This window comes from Aspergillus aculeatus (genome assembly GCF_001890905.1).
Source record: "Aspergillus aculeatus ATCC 16872 unplaced genomic scaffold ASPACscaffold_8, whole genome shotgun sequence".
Classification (NCBI taxonomy): domain Eukaryota; kingdom Fungi; phylum Ascomycota; class Eurotiomycetes; order Eurotiales; family Aspergillaceae; genus Aspergillus; species Aspergillus aculeatus.
In genome coordinates, this window is record NW_017962983.1 from 413,321 (window position 1) to 428,060 (window position 14,740).

Below are 14,740 nucleotides of genomic sequence, written 5' to 3' on the forward strand. Positions count from 1 at the left end.
TCCCGCCTTAAGTATACGGACGTAGTCTCAGGGCTTGAGGTTGCTGACATGGGCTGTATACTTTGAAAAGTATAGTAGCTGGACTCCCATTGGTCGGTTCGTGAACAGTACCACTCATTATGCGGCATTTATTCCCAGCCCGATCTCACTTCCCGGCGTCCACGGTCATTCCCAGCATCACCTCCAGATGACCACGCCCCGTCAAACAGAGAACTCCGAGACAATTACATTTACTACAGAAGTCATTGGTGAAACATACCAGCAAGAATGATCAAACAATCGAGTTGATTTTCTACCATATATGTAAACAATAAAACACATACAGCGATGTAAATAGACACATGCCTAGAGATAATTATGTACCATAACTTTTATGGCCCCAGTGCAGAGGAAAAATTCACAATGAAAAGAACATCAGCGGATGTATGTAATGAGAATGTTGATCATCCCCCGCAACTGATACATGATTCAATAATATGCAGTCTATGTCGAGGTGTCCCCACTTCTACTCTCCCAGGCCCTCTTGGCACCCTCCAGAAGACCATCCATATTTCCACTGTTCTCGCACATGCTGCGGAAGAGACCATCTTCGCGATTGATCAGCGTCCACGGGTGCTCGAACTCAATGACTTGACCATGGTCAAGCACCAGCACTTTATCGTAGTCAATGATGGTTTGCAAGCGGTGAGCGATCGTGATGATCGTGCTCTCCCGGAGCTCGCGTAGCGTCTCCTGGATCTTCGAGTCGGTATTGTAGTCAATCGACGCAGTGGCTTCGTCCATCATCAGCACCTTCGGGTTCTTGAGAAGGGCACGAGCAAGGCATAGAAGCTGGCGTTGACCTTGAGACAGGTTCGACCCAGACTCGGAAACGGCAGTCTCCAGGTTCAAGAAGATATTCTTGTTGTCAAGGACAGTACTGCTGGTGACTCCGTTTGCACTGGGCTCCGCAACAGTACTACTCGTCGTGGGTGTAGCAGTGCCCGAGGTTCCTGGGCCGATCAAATGGACGCGCCGCAGAGCCGTAAAAATCTGTTCGTCAGTGAAGAGATTGAAGGGATCAAGGTTGGTCCGGATGGTGCCCGTGAAGAGAGTAGGGTCCTGAGGAACGATAGTGATCGCTTCGCGCAAGTCGCGGAGACCAATCTTGCTGATGTCCACGTTGTCGATGATGATGCGTCCTTTCTCGGCTTCAAGGCCGCGGAACAGCGCAAGGGCAAGAGAACTCTTTCCAGCACCCGTACGACCGACAATGCCCACCTTCTCGCCAGGCTGTACCGTGAACGAAACATTCCGGAGAACAGGATCCAAGTCAGACCGGTACCGCGTGGTATAATTGGCAAATTCGACCGAGCCGCCACTGGGCCACTGAGCCGGCGGTCTGGAGTCGGCAATGACAGCATCAGCCTCTTGTTCCACATCAAGATACTCCTTGACTCGCTCCACCGAATTCATGTTTTGTTGGACCTCAGAATACAGCCGGACGAGCCAAAGGACATTGTCAGTGAACGTCACCGCATATGTCAGAGAAAGTCCAGCAGCACCGGCATCGATCTTCCCAACATTCGCAAGGACGAAGATAGCCGTGAAGAAAGAGACCAAAGCTCCAGTGACGTCAACGCGCAGGGCAAGCCAGCGGTTGCTGGCCCAGAGGTAGATATGAGGCCGGTTGTAGGCATTGATCCGACGATGGTTATCAACAATGAATCGCGGTCCGTCACCATAGGCACGGATGGTCACAATACCATTCAAGGTCTCGCCAAACTGCTGATACAACGGGCTTCGCTGTACAGATTCCAGTCTTTTCAAATCCCTAGAAGAGTTCACGTAGACAGCACCAAGAGCGACATAGATCAGCGTGATGAAAATGCCAGCGATCAAAAAGCCGGGGGTGATGACTGAGATCAGGATCACAATCATGATGACAGATGCAAGACTGTGGAGCATGCCAATTGCGACAGGAGCAACTTCCTGGTCAACGGCCTCGACATCCTTGGAGAAGCGGTTCATCAATTGGCCAAGAGGGGTCGAGTCAAAGAACTTGAACTTAGCATGAATCACGGACCTCAAGAGACGTTGATGGATGGTGAACGAAGCATGCAGAGAGCCCCAGAAAAGGACGGCTTCTCTGAGCAGGGAGATCAGGACGAAGGAAAGACCCAACAGCGCGTAAACACCAAGGTAGTACGTGATGTTCACATCGTTGTCAGCCCCGTCATTCTTACGGGTGCTGAATTGGGGTGCGCTGAAAACCGAGGTACGGGGAACACCGCCAGCATTGAACGACGGCATTTTGAAGTTGGCCACCGCCGCATAATCGCCAGCATCCTCCTGTCCAGCGCCCTGGGTCTGATACGAGTTCGCCCATTGCCTGATCCAGATGTTGGTAGAGACCGATCCTAGTTGTTGCAGACAGAACACTAGAACAGCAACAAGCCAGTAGGACCAAGAGCCCATGGAAAGTAGATACATCTTAATCGTAGACCATTTGATGCTGCCCGTCGTTTTGGACTCATTGAGTTTGGAAGGGTCGTCTTTCCCTTCTGAGATCTTCGCGGTGGTGCCATTGACTGCCGAGCCGTTCGCGTGGTTCTCGTCTTGTTGTTCCTCGGCATCCGAGGGTCTGCGAGAAAGACGCGGAGTGCTAGCCCTGGATGTCGGCCGAGACTTAAGGAGCTCATCACCCAAGGCACCCGAGGCTGCCACCTCATCCGGAGGACCCTGTGCCGCGATTTTCCCGTTGTTGAGGACAAGCACATAATCTGCTTGAGGGACAGTCAGAGCGACGTTATGCGTCACAAGAATGCAGGATCGGTTCATCATAAGAGGGCCAGTCAGGGCCTGACGGAAGATATGCTTGGCGGTGTGCGAGTCCACGGCACTCAAACAATCATCCAAGAGCAAATGGCGAGCTCTGCTGTAGACCGCACGGGCGAGGGATATCCGCTGCTTCTGACCGCCTGACAAGCTGATGCCCTTTTCGCCCACGAGAGTCTGATCCCCAGCGTCGAGAATCTGGAGATCTCTCTCCAGAGCACATGCCTTGATCACAGCATTGTACCGGCGTTGGTCGAAGGGGGATGCAAACACAATATTTTCCTTTACGGTAGCGTTCACAAGCCAAGCTTCCTGTGCGCAGTACGCAACACTCTCGATGAGACCCGTCTGCGGATCCACGGGAAGTTCCGCGCGATTCGCAGTGCCGCCAGGGAGATAGACCCTTCCTTCCAGCAGTTTCATCTCACCCAACAAAGCCATAAGCAAAGACGTCTTTCCAGACCCAGTAGCGCCGGTGATAACATTCAGCTTGCCAACCTTGAACGACACATCCATGTTGATCAGGCGGAAATTGTCTTTGGCATCGTCCGATGGGTCATCGGAATATCCCGTCTTGGAAGCACCCCAACTGAGAGTAGCCTTCTCCAGTGCGATCTTAGCTGGCTCCCCAGGCGATTCCTCGTGATCAAGCAGACGATACTTCTCAGTCTCGTCCTCATTGAGATATTCATCAACACGATCGAGCGAGACTTTGGATTCCTGCACGTGTGCCACCATATCTGCTAGCTGATCCAAAGGCACACGCAGCAGAGAAAACATGGACAATGCGGGGAACGCGATTGAAGGTGTTAACTGTTTCTTTTCCACCACCGTGTACAAGAAGAAAGAGGCAAATGTGATCAGAATTGGCGTGCCGTACCAGACGGTAGCTGCTGAAGACCAGATAATGTAGCGGAATCGGAGAGCCTTCAACTCGGTCTTGCGCTTTTCGTTGACAATATCCTGGAAACGCTGCTCCCACGCAAAGTATTTGATGATCCGAATGTTTTGCAGAATCTCATTTGTGCTGTGGATACGAGCATCGGTTCCCTTCAGAATCTGTTTCTGAACCTTTGAGAATTGCTTGGCAATGATGAGGTTCACAGGTAGCATGAGCACCATAATCACGATTCCAGCAAAGGAGCTCAGGCCCAGAAGACGATAGAGAAGGGTGACAGCGATGATAATCTGAGTAGGCACACTGGCCCAGAGGAAGTGCAGGTAGGCGCCAACTTCGCTAACCTTGAAAGAGTCAATGGCCATCAGGTTGATAATAGTACCAACGTTGGCCAATTGCTTTTCGTCAGCTTCCTTGGAATCTTTCGCTGTGGTACCGTTCGTTTCAGGGTCAGCAGTCGCCTTCTTCTTGTTCTTGCGACCAAAGGAGAACAGGCCGCCCTTCTTTTTCTTGTCGTCATCCGCCTCAGAAACCTTCTTAGGGGCGGTTTCAACAGTCGAGCCAGCCTTTCTCCGCAGAGCCTTGGCGTAGATCTCGCCAATGATGATGGCACGGACTTTGACGCCGAGTTTGCGTCCAATCCAGAGGGCTTGTCCGTCAGCAATACCCTGAATGGCTCCGGAGCAGAACAGAAGAATGGCGTATAGCCAGGCTGCATTTGCTGTGGTCGATCGTGGATCCTCGACATACTGAAGGATCGCTCTAAGCAAGATAGTGGGCAGATACGTGAAGCAATTTGAGAAGATCGTCCAGGCGCCCTGGTAAAGAAGCGTACCGTAAAAGTAGCGGGCCAACTTCCACCAGAGAGCACCTTGATAGTGCCTGCGTCGGAAGTCCTCCAGCACAGTGGCGGCTTTTTGAGACGCAGTCAAGTCCCAGACATCGTCGAGTTCCAGGGGCTGTCTGTAGCCCTTGAGGATCAAGGAGTCCAGCCATCCGAAGGTAGCAAGCGAGAGCAAGCTGGCCGTGGGATGTCTCGCGGGCTCCAGGCCGTCCTCATGCGAAACGAGGACAGACTTGTTCCCTCTGCGGGTGGTCACTGCAACCAGTAAAAGGATAGTCGACAAGGCGAATTCAATCGAACTGAAGGTCAAGGCGCGCTTGGAAAGTGGGTGGATGACGGCAGATCGGAAAATGAAGACGGTAAATAGCCATTGCAGCCCATACAAAGCCGTAGTATGGTTCCAGAGCCGAGGAGAAGAGTGGAGGTCCAGCGTCGATAGGAGCAGCCGGACCAATGCCAGGAATAATATATAGGACCATGAAACTAGCTTCGCAATGGCTGGGAGAGAGCCCTGACGACCCCAAGCATCTGTAGATAGAACAGCAACAAAGACCGCCACTTCTCCCGCAAGCGCGAGGATTTCTAAAGATATAACGGCAATCTCGCCCCGTGGGCGATCCACTTCGAAGTGAGGCACCTCGCTTTGCGTTGCTTTACTCAGCATTGGATCTGTTTCCCCTTCCTCATCGTCCCCGATAGCCGTGGTTGTCGTATCCTCATCTTCTTCATTGTTCACCAAGATCTTGTATGAAACCCCTCTGCGAGAAAATAGATAACCGTATGCAACGCGGAGCACGATGAGAACTAGAGAGAGCCCGCAGGCCGCGAGCGGGAGAATAACTTGTAGGTAGCTAGAATTATGGCTTGTTAGTTTATATTCTGGCACAGCGCCCTACACGGGCCGGAAGAAATTCAACGTACTTGCGTTGGAAGCAACGAGAGAGGTCATCACCGGCCCAGATTGGGCCATGGCATTCCACCCCCATTATTGGTAGACGAAGAACGGTCGAAACAGAGGAGCTGCACAGATCATGCGCTTGTGTGCTGAATTCGAAATATAGACTGATTAGCCTAGCCAGCAATTGTTAGACGAGAAGGCGTCCTGTATAGTGGCTAGAGAGACAACGTCACGGCATATAGATGCAGGACAAGCCTAGCATCGCCGAACGGGAAGGCGGAGAAAAGCGATGTAGCCGACTTTTCCACGAGAGCAACGGTTAGGCACGGGCGCAATTATACAGCAACGATGATCGCGAGGAGGCTAGCAACATAGCACGACCTCGACGATAATATAGGTTGTTGCAGGAGAGAGGAGGCGAGAGTAGGGAGTGAAGGTGGAGGGAAAGAGAGAAAGAGAGAGATAGAGAAACTGGGAGGGGGAAGGAGAGGAAGGGTGGAAGACCAGGAAGGCAGAAATGCGGCGATGACGAGCAGCAGGCGGACGCCGAGCGAGTGGGACAGCCCGTGGAGAACAGCCCGGCAGGCTACACAGCAGTCCACCGGCTAACCTACTAGACTACTAGTTCGTTAAGACTCGTTAGTTAGTCTCCTACCCCCTAGTCAGCCTCTTAACTTGCCCTGGAAAAACTAGAAAAATAGCAGTGGAGGCTTCTTTTCCTCCGCCCGCAACGAATATTCCAGACCTCCAGTAAACTAATCCGATTGCCTTCCAGGCTTCCCACGTTGCGACAAAAGTGAGTTAGTATTGCTGCCGTTACACCCAATTCTACTAGTGGTGTTTCACCAACGATGGCTCGGTATTCGCCAGGATAAATACTATATTTCTGTTACTTTTATGACTCTTCTGGATCCATGGTCAACCCTCCATCAGCCCTTCACGCGATGCTGACATTGCACGCAAGACATGGGCAAAACATGCAGACTTCTTTTGTTTTCCTTGTCATCCAGTCATTATCAGATGCGTGCATCCCCGATGCGTCCAGTGGAATTGATGTATCACAAATCAAATCAAATTACTTTATCTCAACCACCTCTTTCTGGCGGGTGGATCCACTTTGCCAGGTGCGATCTTAAAGGATTTTATCTTCGCTTTCTCTTGGAGTCTTAGGGCAGATGTCCCCAGATTTGTGAGAACTCTAGGGTTCGTTCCGCAGTCGACAAGCTCTAGATTTTTCCTATCGTCGAAGAAAGCTACGAAGAACACGGTCTCGAACTTCCTACCCACAGACCTCTTCTTTACTTCTCATCGAAACCAAATTTTCATGGAAAATAGAGGAATGAGAGGGATTTGAAGATAGGGACATGCGAGGGCTGTCGGGCTGTCCGTGCATGCTGCATAACTTACCCCTTGCCGGTCACACCGACTCGACTGACAAACTCGACCCTTTGACCTTTTTTTGTAATTGACGCGGTTGATTCGTCATGCGCGCTTGGCTGTTATCAAATTTCGCTTGGAGCTGTGAGTCAAGCTCTGGAAGGTCATCACTTGACAGGCGTCGGCGTCTGAAAATGGGATAGTTAGCTAATTTCGTAATCTGAGTCTGATGGGGCGCCCTTCTTTATCATCCGAGAGATAAGCAGCGAGGAACAGCAGGAGCAGCAAGGCGGCTGGAAGATGATTTGTGCCTTTGACTCAGTGGCATGTCTTGTCCATCCAGGAGCCCTTCAGGTTAAGGTACGCCTTAGGAACTCCGTCGGTCAGTCTCCAGAGAACCGCCGGGAATAGAGGATTTCACCAGGATTGCTGGGGACGATGCCGTAATGATATCACGAACACGATGATAACTGAACCAGCTGGTCCAAAGTAGTCCTAAATAAGACTACAGCGACTTTTCCCCACTCGAAGGGCTGCTTTTCCCCCTCTCAAGCCCCCACTGTTTGTTCTCCTCTTAAGCTATGAAAAACCAATGAGCATCAGTAATTGCTCATCTGTTTCTACACTGTGAGTGGCCGCCCTGGGGTGTCTTTCCCACCTTTGGTGCCTGACTAAGCTGACTTTGAAGACCCTTCCGAATTGTATCTTATCAATGCTTGAAAACAGCGGCATTGCCTCGGAGCTTGATTGTCATGGGTAAGGAACCCGCCTATTTGTTCGGGTTTTACTTCAAGTACGTATAAGGTAGGTTTCGCTCGGTCGAGGTGGCTCATGGCAGAAAAAACTCTGCGGAGAGATTCCATCGGATTTCTAAGGAAGTGATGAGGAAATCGGGCACGCCACTCCCCCGGGACCTTCCGTTGCGCGTGGGATAGCATGGATTGCCACAGCGGGACTAGCGGCCTCTTTCACCGAGCGGCGTCTCTTGCCGGACAATGACCCTCACTCCAACTTGTCTCCCCTCACAAGATCGTGTCTCTCACCACCACTACTGCCTATCTACTTGATCTTCAGAATCCTAAGGGAGCGATTTACGGTAAATATCTTCAACCACGCTGCTTCACCACTAGGGATCTGTATATATTCTTTGTACCCCTTGATATCTGTGGCTACTCCCCGCCCGCCACCCCTGCCTTGCCGTCGCTCACCATGGTGGAACGCATCTTGATGAACGAGTACAAGTCGTTGTCGCAAGAGCCATGGGTTAATATCGAGGTATGTTCCCATGAATTTCTTGTCTAGGTTAACATGTCGCGGACTATCCACCTAACCGCGGACCACTCCCCCTTATCGTGAAGATACTGACCGGATTCCGCTTCCAGATCGATGAACAGAACATTCTAAACTGGAACGTGGGCCTGATCGTCCTCAACCCAGATTCGCTCTACTATGGCGGATACTTCAAGGCCTCAATGAAGTTTCCGAGCAACTACCCTTATTCCCCTCCAGGTTGGTCAGCCCGTGTTCGCTACGCCTGGGCCATAAGCGCCTTGCCCCTCCCTTCCCTTCTCACAATGCAAATGCGCAAATCGACTAACCTGAGATCCCTTCATCATACAGAGTTCCGATTTCTTCGTCCTCTCTATCACCCGAACATCTACAAAGACGGCAAACTGTGCATTTCCATCCTCCACGCCCCCGGCGAGGACGAAATGTCGGGAGAATTAGCCTCGGAGCGATGGTCACCGGCTCAGCGAGTCGAATCCGTCCTCATATCCATCCTCTCGCTGCTCGACGACGCAGAGATCTCCTCGCCCGCCAACGTGGACGCCTCGGTGATGCTCCGCAAGAACCCCGAGCATTACAAGTCGATCGTCCGTCAGCACGTGGAAGATTCGAAGAAGGACATCCCCGAGGGGTTTGTCATGCCCACCCACCACACGACCTCGACGGCCAGGGCCATCGAGAAGGACGACTCCGACTTCTGGGCGGAGAGCGATGTCGACGACGACGTGTTCGGAGGCAGCGACTCCGACGAGGATCTGGATGTGGATGATGACGACCAGGAGACGGGTAGTGAGGAGGAAGATGAGCTAGTCAACAAGGCTTGAGGAGAGACCTAATCCGGAGCTCCCCTGTACATTGTGGGTTTGCGACGGGCAAATCCGCCAGACTTACTCTCGCCTCCTGGATCCGGCGCTTGGAACACATTGGGTTCTTTGGTTTCTTTCTGCCTTATTTTTTTTTCTCTTTCTTCTGTCTTATAATCGGCATAGCGAGGCGCATTGGACGGACGATATAGGCCACGGAGCAGCATATTTCTATTTGTGATTTACACATCCACTTCATCTGCAGAGCATGGACGGACGGGGTGTGTTCTCTTTTCAATGCATGCATGCATACATATATCTTACAGCCATCACTTACTCTCATCATCGTCGAATCCCAAATCCCTCGGTCAAAACTCCCCGCGTAACACAGTATAACACAGTATAACAACGACTACCCAAGCAGAGTAATCAAAACACGTCCACGCGGAAACCCAACCGAAGCAGAGAATCCAAAGAAGATGATGTCACCCCTCCACGGGACAGGAATGTCATCCACCACCACCAGTGAGAGTATTGAGTAATCTTCCAGCCGATCATATCTCAATCCAGCGACATCCCAGCGGAGCGGGGGACACTCCGAACGCCTCCGACTTAGCACTCTACTAGTTAGCATGTAGCATACTTACTGTATGGACTCCCGGTGCCTGACCGTCCGTCCTGATGATACCATCACGCGGGAGGGGAAGAGACCCAAGAGAGAGAGGGGTGATAGTCCGAGGCCCGTCGATCTTCCTCATTCCTTCCCCCTCCCCTACCCCTTCTCATTACATGCATAATCCTGCCAAAGCTAAGCTTAGTAGCTCTCGCGCGGTGAGGAAAGTAAAGCAAAGCTACCGTTCCTGGGGAGAGGTTCGTAGCGACCTGGTACAGTACACGGTAACGTATATGTAGCTTGTATTTCAAATGCTATGCTTTGCGCCTGCGGTATCGAGAGAGGATTGATTACAAAGAATGAGACTAGCATCTGTGCTGAGACTCTTTAAATGTAAAGGTGCGAAGATAGGAACGTGAGGTTATTCAGCCGGTTCGAATGAGAGAGTGCAGGTGCCATTGACTTATTCGAAGGGGGGGGATCATGTGGATGGATGGATAAGTGGAGTTCGGGGCTTATCAGGAGGGGAACTTACGTATGAGTAGGACCTGACCTTCGGTGCTTTGCACTGTATAGTACAGTCAGTATAATCCGGCGTCGTGAATGGGCGCTGAGCTACCGCTAGAATAGTGAGAAGCGCATTGCTCAATACAGATGTAGGTGTCAGGTCAGGCGTAGGAGCAAGATCGAAATCACTCACTCACTCAGTGTTTCAGTAAGGTGTACATATGTATGCATGTACAGTACAGTAAAGAACTCAATTGCTTATCGACGATGAGGAACCGAAGCTATCTGCTCCGTACGTAACATGTGATACGCTCACGCTCCACTCTCGTCAGGCAGTCACAACACAAGATACAGATGTTCTCCCCTTGAAACTACATTGACTGATCTTCATCAGCAAGATACCATTTCTCTACTGATCGTAACAAATTGACAATATGGTAAAAGCACCCAATAATTCTAAATCAAAGCGTCATAGGTTCTTCGCGACATGTATACTACCATAAGGATAGGTCAGGCGGGCGGATAACGTCAGGATGGTACGATTGACGCACTCAATGCATCAACTCCAAAGCAATAGGATAAAAAAAGTCAGCGCCAATGTCCGACCTGCTCTTGTCTTGATCTCAAGCTGTCTTGTCTTGACGTCAAAAACTCAAACTAGGTCTGTGAAAACAAAAAAAAAAAAAAAAAGACAAATCTATGCAATGACGGCGTCCTGGATCTCGCTGTAGATAGCGCCAAGCTCCTCAGAGAGCATCTTCTCAGCCTTGTCAACCAGGTTCTCAAAGCGATCCTTGATGGTGGAGACCTTGTAGCCACCGTTGGCAACAATGTCGGTGTAGTTGCTGGAGCCACCGCCGTTCCAGGCGAGGAGCTATAGAATAATCAGTCACAATTACTTCCAGAGTGTGGAGAACGCGGCCAACTTACGTTAGGGGTATCCGATGGGATGTCAGTAAGGGCGCCCTGAGTGGCAATGGAGATCAAGTCCTTCTTGAGCTTGGCAGGAGTGAGCTCGCCAGCAGCGAAAGCAGAGTCGGCATCAGGCTGAAGGGAGACGAAGTAGGCCAAGAGACCGCAGATGTGAGGAGAGGCCATGGAGGTACCAGAGATGGTGTTGGTGGCGTGCTTGCTGCCAATCCAGGTGGACAGGATGTTCAGACCAGGAGCGAAAATGTCGGTGCACTTGCCGTAGTTGGAGAAGTAAGCACGCTCGTCGCCGAGGGTCGAAGCACCGACAGTGATGGCATTTTCAGCAGCAGCGGGAGAGTAGTTGCAAGCGTCAGCGTTGTCATTGCCGGCGGCAACAGCAAAGTGAAGGCCAGCCTCAACACCAGCGTTGACAGCATCCTCGAGAGTCTTGGATTTGCCACCACCCAGACTCATGTTGGCAACACTACCCTTGAAACCCTTAACCTTACCGGCCTTAGCATCCTTGGCCTTCTTCAGGTGGGACTCAACAGCCCACTCGACACCCTGAACGACGTCGGACATCGTGCCAGAGCCGCTCGATCTCAGGACCTTGACGGCGTAGAGGTTGGCCTTCTTGGCCACACCGTACTTCTTACCGGCAATGGTACCAGAGCAGTGAGTTCCGTGACCATTGCCGTCAAGGTCCTCGTCATTGGTAGGGATGGTCTTGCCCCAAGTGGCACGGTCCTCAAAGTCCTCATGGTCGACGTTGATGCCGGTATCAATGGTGTAGGCATCAACGCCCTCACCGCCCTCAGAGTCGTACAGGTACTTGTTGAATGTGCCAAAGGTGAGGCTATCACGGTGGGAGATACGGGCCAATCCCCAGGGTGCGTTCTTCTCAGTATTCACCTCCATGGTGTGAACCTCGGAGTCTCTCTCGATGTAAGCGACCTGTTTACGCAAGATCGATTAGATGGGGTTGATATGGCGATGGCAGAGACGGCAGAGAACTTACATCAGGATGCATGCGGACCTGCTCGATAACATCCTCGTGGAAGTGGCCGCTGTAACCGATCACGGAGCCACCGATGTCGAAGGTGTTCTTGAGACCAAGATAGACTTCTTCGCCAAAGTCAAAGAGCGATCGCTTCTTCAGCTCGGTCCGCTGGCTTTGGCTTTGAGAGGAGTGGATGTCCTGCACCCAGCTGTGGTGAGCGGCGGCCGAGACCGAGGTGACGTGCTTCTTGAAAACAACAATGTATGAATCGGGAACCTCCTTTGCGTTGGATGCGGAGAGAATGGGAGCTGCTCCATTGTGGATGGAATCAACAAAGACAGGCGATGCAGCCGCCAGCAGCGGGAGCACGGAAAGGCCGAGGATGCCCTTCATGATGAGTGTATGGGGTAAGATGGAAGCTCAGGGCAGTGTAAAGGAGGGAAGCGATGAGGGCAGGGAGGGAGGGGAAGAGGAAAGACGGAAGGAATGAGAGATGGAAAAGGGAAAAAGGAACTGGAAGATAGGAGGGTTGACAAAGATAAAGATGAAGGAGGAATGGAAGGGAGGGCGGAGGATGGGAGTTAGTTGATTAAGAAGAGGAGGGAGGGCGAGGAGATGAGGAGAAGGGCGGATGGAGGTGGAGATGGGGACTGCTTATCCTAACAAGAGGCAAGGGCAGCAGGTGATGATGCAACCGGCATACGGTAATTTACCATATTTACCATGTTTACAATGGATGACCGGATGACACAGCAGATTCATTTGGTTCTCTCGGTCTTTAGTGTCGATCGGGCCCCGGTGATTAGCGCGGGCTCCAAGGTTGGCAACGGATTCTGGGGTAAACTGGAAAGAAACATACAAAAGAGGTAAGTTTACCTTGACCTTTTAGTTTTCAGTTTACAGTTTACCTTACTCACAGTCTCACTTGCTCTACACTGGCGTATGGGAGTTACAGTACGGCGGTAAACGGAGAATCCCCCAGCCTATCGTGGCCGGGGAACGTTAAAACATCCCGAGGGTATACGTAAGAGAGGCTGATAGGTTCTACTTGTCTGCCTGTTCATGATTACGGAAACTCCATTCTGCGATTCGGAATATCTGAGATATCAGGAATAGCTATAATGAGGCGAACTGGGGCGCAGCTTGCATCCCTCGTTACCTACTCGAGTACTAGTTGACCTACTAGAGGGGAGATACATGTGCTTGCCGCTGGCGGGTGGGTGACGAGGAGGTACCCTTGGAGCCAGTTGCCAGTAGCCCTTAGAGCTCGAGGGGAGAGGGGGCGGTGGGTGACTCAAGAATAGGTCAGCCACCCCCCCAATCAACCATCCTACTTGTTCGAGTCCTATAGTACACTAACATTGTTACTGACATAACTTGATTCTCTGAATGACCCTCTTCACGATCATCGTTAATTTAAAGCTTGTGTGCTATCGGTTGTGTGATCGAATGACCCTGCATACAAGCTCTTCAAGCTTACCCGCCTCAGCCAGCTCAATCAACTCAATCAGCTCCTCTTGTTGCGGAATTGAGCAACCGACCCTGGACTGCAGGTACGTACCTGGCCCTGATCTGACTGGTATGTAACCAACTACTACCCGCCACCATTAACAAGGTAGGCAGCGCGCGCTCGGCACCCAGGCAACCCGGAGTCGCGTGCTCGGAGAGTCCTTGGAAGTGCTCGGCTGACTCCTGCTCCTCCGGGAAGGGGTCTTACCAAGAATTAACTTACATTACTGTCCACTGTATCATCGCCCTTGGACCTCCTGTAATGTTGGATAGATAAGACCGCTCGGTGCTTATCAAGGCCCACTTCACACCAATCATCGTCTTGACTGCGGTTGATCGCTTGTGTCACCTGCATCGCTGACTGGAGTAACCGCTGGATTCACCTTCCGACCGTCCATGGATGCTCGAGGCTGAGGCAGTGAACCAGTCATTGTGCCCCGACGCCACTCTTTTCAATCTTGAGATTGATCGGCCTAGTCCCTTGGGTGGGCTGCAAGTGTCGGAAAGTCAATGATTGCAACATACGGTGACAAAGGCACATCAGGAACTCAAATCTGTACGAGGATGAAGGAGAAGAAGGCCAGCTTCCGGAGTTTCCATGATGGCTTCATTTCCTTGGTTTTTTTTTTTTTTTTGTTCTGATAATATTTTCTGGTCTGTCTGATAAGAGCCTCGTTCTGATATAAGAAAATGTAACGACCGGGCATACTCGTATATGAGTCACTGAAAAACGACATTCAAAAGCTAGAAATCTGCTCGACTGGTCTGATTGCTAGGTTCGAGAACAGGGTTCTTCATTAAGTTCATGAGGCAGTGGCACAATGACATGGGAGTGACTATATAACTCCGTTGTCCGGCATATCGAATTTGCTTCAGGTAGAGTAACTTCGTCTTGTGTAGCCTACTGGTGATTAGCTCAACCCATTCGTCATTCAGAGCTGTAACTAGCGTAAACTATTGATGAACTTCTCAGTGAACACCTTCCGCCATGTGTATTGTTGATCATAATGAATGTGAAGAAGACCGGTCAATATGGTGAAAATGCATCGCGTCATCGCTAGCAAGCAAGGACTTGAGACAAATGCTTTAGTTACTCGGTTGCTTCATCACAGCAAGGAGGACCTGACAACATATCTTGAACAATATCGCCATTTCGAAGAATGACAATATCGGGCCATATCCATTTCGTGATGCCGAAGTTAAACGTGTTAAGGGCTGCAGGTGTCATCTCTAAGGCAGGCTTCAGTAAGGAGGAATTGAACTATTCCGAAGTAC

The 14,740-nt window shown here is 51.1% G+C and overlaps 3 protein-coding genes across 3 annotated transcripts; 1 reads left to right on the top strand and 2 right to left on the bottom strand.

Annotated features, from left to right (window-relative positions):
* Positions 1 to 261: 261 nt before the first annotated feature.
* Positions 262 to 5,980, bottom strand: ASPACDRAFT_119329 (putative ABC bile acid transporter). The gene is made up of 2 exons (XM_020196239.1): positions 5,481 to 5,980; positions 262 to 5,410 (listed from the first exon to the last, which is right to left on the bottom strand). Exons 1-2 carry the CDS (start codon positions 5,543 to 5,545, stop codon positions 484 to 486), a joined length of 4,992 nt encoding a protein of 1,663 aa, XP_020056037.1. The 5' UTR covers positions 5,546 to 5,980; the 3' UTR covers positions 262 to 483.
* A 1,895-nt stretch (positions 5,981 to 7,875) lies between these two features.
* ASPACDRAFT_78637 (putative ubiquitin conjugating enzyme (UbcC)) lies at positions 7,876 to 9,268 on the top strand. The gene is made up of 3 exons (XM_020205228.1): positions 7,876 to 8,109; positions 8,217 to 8,343; positions 8,455 to 9,268. Exons 1-3 carry the CDS (start codon positions 8,044 to 8,046, stop codon positions 8,943 to 8,945), a joined length of 684 nt encoding a protein of 227 aa, XP_020056038.1. The 5' UTR covers positions 7,876 to 8,043; the 3' UTR covers positions 8,946 to 9,268.
* A 1,198-nt stretch (positions 9,269 to 10,466) lies between these two features.
* ASPACDRAFT_78639 (S8 family peptidase) lies at positions 10,467 to 12,450 on the bottom strand. The gene is made up of 3 exons (XM_020205229.1): positions 11,975 to 12,450; positions 10,975 to 11,910; positions 10,467 to 10,918 (listed from the first exon to the last, which is right to left on the bottom strand). The coding sequence occupies exons 1-3, from the start codon at positions 12,347 to 12,349 to the stop codon at positions 10,742 to 10,744; spliced, it is 1,488 nt and encodes a 495-aa protein (XP_020056039.1). The 5' UTR covers positions 12,350 to 12,450; the 3' UTR covers positions 10,467 to 10,741.
* Positions 12,451 to 14,740: the final 2,290 nt, after the last annotated feature.

Excerpts from the sequence above, each read along its gene's own strand:
- ASPACDRAFT_78637 (XM_020205228.1), top strand. The coding sequence starts at position 8,044 with ATGGTGGAACGCATCTTGATGAACGAGTACAAGTCGTTGTCGCAAGAG. Across the intron at positions 8,110-8,216 it reads AGCCATGGGTTAATATCGAG|ATCGATGAACAGAACATTCT; the intron begins GTATGTTCCCAT and ends TTCCGCTTCCAG. Across the intron at positions 8,344-8,454 it reads CTACCCTTATTCCCCTCCAG|AGTTCCGATTTCTTCGTCCT; the intron begins GTTGGTCAGCCC and ends TTCATCATACAG.
- ASPACDRAFT_78639 (XM_020205229.1), bottom strand. The coding sequence starts at position 12,349 with ATGAAGGGCATCCTCGGCCTTTCCGTGCTCCCGCTGCTGGCGGCTGCA. Across the intron at positions 11,911-11,974 it reads AGGTCCGCATGCATCCTGAT|GTCGCTTACATCGAGAGAGA; the intron begins GTAAGTTCTCTG and ends TTGCGTAAACAG. Across the intron at positions 10,919-10,974 it reads TCCCATCGGATACCCCTAAC|CTCCTCGCCTGGAACGGCGG; the intron begins GTAAGTTGGCCG and ends ATTATTCTATAG.
- ASPACDRAFT_119329 (XM_020196239.1), bottom strand. The coding sequence starts at position 5,545 with ATGGGGGTGGAATGCCATGGCCCAATCTGGGCCGGTGATGACCTCTCT. Across the intron at positions 5,411-5,480 it reads TCTCGTTGCTTCCAACGCAA|CTACCTACAAGTTATTCTCC; the intron begins GTACGTTGAATT and ends CCATAATTCTAG.